This window comes from Panicum hallii, chromosome 9 (genome assembly GCF_002211085.1).
Source record: "Panicum hallii strain FIL2 chromosome 9, PHallii_v3.1, whole genome shotgun sequence".
NCBI classification, from domain to species: domain Eukaryota; kingdom Viridiplantae; phylum Streptophyta; class Magnoliopsida; order Poales; family Poaceae; genus Panicum; species Panicum hallii.
Genome location: NC_038050.1, coordinates 58,621,660 through 58,628,275, shown reverse-complemented (window position 1 = coordinate 58,628,275; position 6,616 = coordinate 58,621,660). Strand labels below are relative to the sequence as shown.

Here is a 6,616-nt window from a genome sequence, read left to right as displayed (position 1 = left end):
GTTAAACCGGTGATAAGGATTTTTCTGATTTTGCCTTTTCTGACTTGAGTTTTGAATGAAATCCAAATATTTCTTGAGATATAAGTTAAGAACCACTTATTTGAGCTTCTAGGAACCTGAGTGACCATTGTGTGCATCCATTTTCAAATGACCATGTCCATGCTCAAGTTACTAAGCCTAAACCCCTCTTAATAGTGCGATCACTACAAAACTATAAAACCTATACTAACCTAAGTGTCCTTCTCAACCTTATGACACTTAGGACTAGAAAGATTCTTAGTCTTGACATATTATTGAGTTGAATGCCGAGATCGCCTTTTTGAATGATGAAAATTAGGGGCCTCTTTTGACATATAACCAAATGAGCGATAATGATCTAAAAATCTGCACAAACTCATTAGTCACAATAATGGTTGTCATTAATCACCGAAACAAACCTTAAGGGCCTAGATGCTTACAAACCGATCTGGTGGAAAGCATCTGATGAACTGAACAAAATTTAGCGCAAAACAATAGTTACATGGTTGAAATGTTCAATTTTTTTTTATAAAAATCAACTCTTAATGGCAGTGGGGTAAATCTTTGAGTTGATGCTATAATTGTTTGTGCTACCTTCTGATATTGTATCACTGCAACACCCCATCCAAAATCTGCTTACAGCCCCCCTTCAAAATCAAATGATCCCGCATAGCTATAGCACCTCTCTTGCACTTTTGTTCTTGCTTTGTATAAAAAAGTTAACCCGGATACTATGTTTGGAACACTTGTTCTCGCTTTGTATAAAAAAGTTAACCCGGATACTATGTTTGGAACAGCTTATAAGCCGGTCTGAATCTACTTAGACCATCAATGTGGGACTAATTCTATCCGAACACAACACACGGGCTGCAACTGGCCGAAATTAGAATACTAATGGACCGGAGTATTACAACCATTTTGTGGCCCTGGTTTCGTTCTACGGTTACTCGGTTTTGGAGTTTTTTCGTTTGGCCCATCAACATGGATTACTTCAATTCGGGTAATACAACCTGATATCACATCATCCTTTTTACCTGCGCGGTCGATGCCACATTCTAATTTTACTATTTGAAAGGGCCACATGCGTAATAAAAAACATGTTCGACGCCTATCATCATAGCAGATTCAAGCAATGATGATGCAAAATATGCTCATGGAGGCAGAACTAACAAACATACTGTGGTTTTCGAAAACCATAACACCCAAGTAGGACCTTAGCCACTTCATCATGTTCCTGTGAAGACAAATGGTACCTCCTATATCTGTTGTATGTATGGTTGCTTGCTAGGGAGAATGGAGAGCAATTCTTTTTTTTTTTTTTGTGGTGGTGGTGTGGGTGAATGTGTTTGGGGCGCATCTCATACATGGGAGGGCTTTAGGCACCATTGATCCTCTTTAAGATGTACCCCTAGATTATTGATATGATCACGAAGATCATGACATATGGAGCAATTTGGGGGACCAAAACCAGATCAGCATGCCTTTGGGTCCAATGCGAATATCTCCTCTTGCACCTCCACTGCTATTCTCATTTGAGGAAATTCTATCACGTTTCCTGATTCTGATCAAGCTCGCGTCTGTCAAGGTGTGACCATACTACACCGAGCATGTTCTTCTCATGTTCCAAGGTACGCATGATGTAGATTCTCGTGAAATTAAATGACTACCTCCTCAAGGAGAAGTCTCTCACCGGCATGAATGCTTCCATAGGCATGCCCTGGTTACTGAACCTTGGCTGGTCTCAGCCAGACCACCAGAGCGCAATAGAATACTGTAGCAACACTTTTTACCACTCGTCCATCCAGTGATCCAGAGTGATTTCTCTTGGTGGTGTTTAACAAAATTTGCCATATGCATCCACATGGTGCTTATTTGTGATCTGATATTAGCGTCTCCATCTGCATCTAGCTACGATAATAGGAGTACCATCTCCATAACAGTTTACTGTAGACGCTTTGATCAACCAATCAATCAATTAATGTACAACAAGATACGTGCAAAAGTAATGTTGCACTATCCATGTCTAAGAAGCTACATCTTGTTGACCAAAAGCACTAAAAGTAATTACTAAAAACTAGGGACAATAAAATTCATTCATACTGAAAGGTACGAAGCACAAGATCCTATCAAAATGGAGCGGACCATTTTCAGTTCACAGATGAATATTATCAATGGTCTGAAGATCCTCAAAATGGAGTGGCACATTTTTAGTTCACAGATGAATGTAAGCAACTGTCTGAAATCAATCCGTGACTATGTCCATCTTCAATTGCTTATCAATCATGATTGATCTATATATGGAGTCAAGAAGTTACTACTCAAGAACGATTATCTAACTCTGTTGTCAAAAGGAGGTGGGACATTCAAAAGCTGGCATTAATATTATACGAGAAAATTTGTGTTGATCATTTGAATGAAATTTTTTCAGAATTTGTGTTGGATTTCTAATTAAATTTTCCTTTTTCACCTAACTTTGCAGAATTTCAAATATAGTTAAATGCTTGACCCTCTGATGCTTTTGCGGTTTCTTCCATGTTACAACTCAGTGTAATTCCATTCTAGTAAACCATTTTTCCCCTGATAATTTTACCAATCTAATGTAAATTCAAAGAAATATGAGGGGAATTCAAAATTAAAATTTAAAAGTGACACGCAGCACAAACAATCGTGTATCTGGCCGCTCTCTGGATCACAATATTTGACGTCAAAAAATAAATCAAATAGTTTATTATTGTCAACAAACGAATCAACGAATCAAACGATTTACATGAACCGGCGATCAACACACGAGGTCAGCTAGTGAATTAGTCCGATATCCTGCGCTTCTTGATCGGCAGCGGACTCTGCACCTCCTCCTCCTCGACCCATCTCCTCATCCCGGCGTTCTCCGGCAGAGGCATCAGGTTGAGGTCGAAGTTCCTGACGGTGAAGCCTGACGACCCCGTCCCGGAACCGGACGCCGACGCGGACAGGGAGACGGACACCGACGAGCCGTCCCAGTAGTGGCAGCGCTTGTGCCCGCCGAGCGCCTGGCCCGTGGCGAATCCCCTCCGGCAGATGGTGCACCGGTGCGGCCCGCCGGCAGCGGGCCCTCCCGAGGACGTCGTCTCCTCGGAGTCCGCCGTGGAGGCCGCCGCCCGCGCCGCGGCGGCCGCGGCGTACCGCTGCTCGGTGGGCGGCTTACGGTGGCTGGACTTGTGGCCGCCGAGCGCCTGGTACGACGCGAACGCCTTCCCGCAGACCGCGCACCGGAACCGGAGCTCCTCCTGCGCCACCGGCGAGGGCGGCTCCGCGGCGAGCGGCAGCGGGCACCACTTCTCCGCGTGCCGCCCGAACCCGGCCGCCTTGAGGCCGGTCCCCCGCGTGCCGGCGAGCGCGGCGAGGCAGATGGCAATGTAGTCCTCCTTGTTGAGCCCCGGCGCCGGCAGGGCCAGGGAGAGCGCGGTCGGGTCGAGAAGAGCCTCGAAGCCGGCGGCCATGGCTGATAGGTGATAGCCGAAGAAAACTCTTGTCGTGGCGGTGGCGGTGGCGGCGGTGGACTTTTAGGTCAGAGACTCTTACGAAGGCACGCGGTGGCAGCTGGAGATGGAAGAGTGGGCGGTGGCTGGTGCGTATATATAGGGGCATGCAGGGGGAGGAGGGACATGTTTGGTGGAGCAAGTGAGGAGGGGACTGCTTGCTTATCGGTGGAGTCAAACATGCGCGCGGTGGCCGTTGCTGCGTTGGTTCGCGGGGCAGCCAAGTTGCGAATAGGATACTCAGGTAAAGGTAGCTCAGCGGCCGGCGAGCGGCGGCGACTCGCGGTTGGGTAGCGGGTCGCCACCTGCGCGGGTGGGATGGCAAAGCGTTCGGCATGTGTGTGCAGGGTGGGGCCCCGCGGGCGGGCGCCACTCGAAGCCAAGTACTTAGGCGGCGTGTGTACACTGGAATGGGCGCCGCTCTCTTTTTCAACAAGGGAAGCTGGGGAAGGGAGAAGAGAAGTGCACTGGATTTGGTCAAGACCAACGACCCTGTAGTCGCATGGAACGCATCGTGCACGTGTTGATTGAGCTGTTCATGCGTGGAGCCAGCTGCGACTGGGTGTGCAGCCCCGGCCCACAGGGTACACTAGCTCGACGTACGTGGAGCCCCACATCTACAGACCTCCAGTTTTGAAATTCGCAGCTTGGGTTAGATTGAACTTTTGGCTAGAAAATCGTGTGGTGTTTAGGGCGGCTCTGGCGTCTCCTGGTTTTTATTGCACCGTCACTGTGACAATGGTTGTAGTTTCAATGTAAGTTAACTATACCCTTAAAAAAAAACAATAAGTTAACTATACTGTAGTAGCTAATATCCACTTCTCCAAAGGACTTGGTCATCGGATAGTCTGGAGGGTTTTTTGTCACTATTAACTGTACCTTATTTCTTAGTAACGTCATCACAATATAGGTGAACGGTTGTGATACTTGATGGAATATACATACTGTTATATATCTATGAAAAAAAACTTATATAGTGGCTTCTTTTGAAGCCTCCACGCGAAGCCACCTAAGATTCTAAGTGGACACTCTAAAAAAATAGAAAAATTCTAAAAATTTTCATAAAAATCAGAAACATCCGGTCATCAATCCAACAACTATAATCATAATAGCCATTGGATCTGTTATTTTTTTCTAATAAATAATCCACCTCTGCCAGTATGAAAATGGCTAAAGTAACCTCTAAACATATATCTAGTTATCCACCTCTGCCATTAAAAAAAAAGTCTAAAGTAGCCCCCTAATCTTCATGCAAATTACCCACATATGCTATTATAAAAATAATATCAAATAACTCTCTAAGTTTGTATATAAATTATCTAATTATGTTATTATTAAAAGTTAAAGTAACTTCTAAATCTGAATCTAAGTTATATAATTATAATAAATCTTAAAGTGCACCAATATAAAATTCTAAATTATTATTTCTATCATTATTAATATATTATTTATGTTATTGCTTATATAAAAATACTACCTATGATGCGTGTTCTCTGAATACCTATATTGTTCGTACAGATGGTTCAATTATATATATATCAAATACATATGGATGTATGATATAAAGTGAAAACTATTATTACTAACTAAACATATTACAACTTGTACATTAGCATATTAGAATATTTAATAGATGAAAGAGAGCATATGATATATAATTATAATTATTAGCTATAAATTTTATTTTTATATTAATTCTAATTAGCCCGTGCTGGAGCACGGGAATAGGCTAGTTATATTAACTAAAAGCTAAGATCAGCTCCCTGAAAAAAATGATATATCACTTCTACATGTGAAGCCAGAGAAGAACAGCCATAGCCCGTAGGCCCATCTGGATGTGACGTAGTACTCGGTAATCTAGAACTAGAACCAATAGCTAGCAACTTCCCGGAAATGGCAAATCGATCGGAAGAAAAGTATTCCCAGATCGAACAAATTCACACGTGTTCTTTGCGGATTTCTGCATGCATGCAGGTGCCATCAAAGACCAGACCAGTTTTTGACTGCATACTTGACCTGATCTTTTGCCTAAACATTTTTACGGCAGCACAGCGCCCCACGGTTTCGACTTTCCCCAGGCACATGTCACTGTCTCGTCCATCCGTTCTTGCCCAATTTCACCGACCGGCGAGGAGTCAGCTGGGGGCCCAGTCAGTCAGCGTACGTGTACAAAACAAAGAGCGTCGTCGTCCGTCGGTCAAAATTTTGCAAATACAAGCTGCACACGACAGAAGAAATTAATCCTCACATCCGACGTTATATATAAATAAGTGTATTCCAGTGGCTTAGCGCGCGTGATACTTGTGATTGATAACTACAGCTTAGCAGCCTTCACGTAATCACGGGGACAATGGGTATTACTAGTTTTCTGTGACCATTTGTGCTCACAAGCAAGAATTGAAGGCGTAAGCATGACTCATGGTTCTTGTTAGCAGCGTAGTAATTTCAATTGACCAAATTTGGGATCAACGAAATTCCTTCATTAATTCACTGCATTTTGATAGTATAGGGATCAAGGTGACACCGAAGCTAAATTTAGAGAGCTAGATTTGTATTTTGAAAGTAAAGGGATCTAATTGACATCCGAGGCTAAATTTAGGTAGCCAAAACTGCAATTTCAGAATATAGGAAACAAGTTTAAGGACCAACCATGCACTTTACTCGTAAAAAAACATGGAGGGGAAAACCCTTCATTAAACGTTTTTTCTAAGATAAATTAGTAATATCATGAGTTTACTATTTGATTTTTCAATACTTTTTATTAAAGTTAAAAATATTGGCCAATAACAATCTCGAACAGACCTATATATTGGATTATATATATATAGTAGTTATTAAGTGCCACAACCATTGCATTGACCAAATTCTTCGTTTGAAATGCATGCATCGGGCATCAATGCATCACCATGGAAAGGAGGCCCTAGCACCACCACTAAAATAAATATATTTAAATCCTAGCCACCCCTTTGTCTCGATAAAGAAATGGGTGTTTGTTCAGTGCAATCTGGTGAACGTCATCACAGAGAAACAACGACATAATTTTACTCAATAAAAGTAGAAAAAGGGTGACAATGAAAAAT

At 42.8% G+C, this 6,616-nt stretch overlaps 1 protein-coding gene across 1 annotated transcript; it reads right to left on the bottom strand.

The window, feature by feature from the left end:
- Positions 1-2,715: 2,715 nt before the first annotated feature.
- LOC112877136 (zinc finger protein 36-like) lies at positions 2,716-3,599 on the bottom strand. The gene has a single exon (XM_025941344.1). The coding sequence runs from the start codon at positions 3,495-3,497 to the stop codon at positions 2,823-2,825; it is 675 nt and encodes a 224-aa protein (XP_025797129.1). The 5' UTR covers positions 3,498-3,599; the 3' UTR covers positions 2,716-2,822.
- Positions 3,600-6,616: the final 3,017 nt, after the last annotated feature.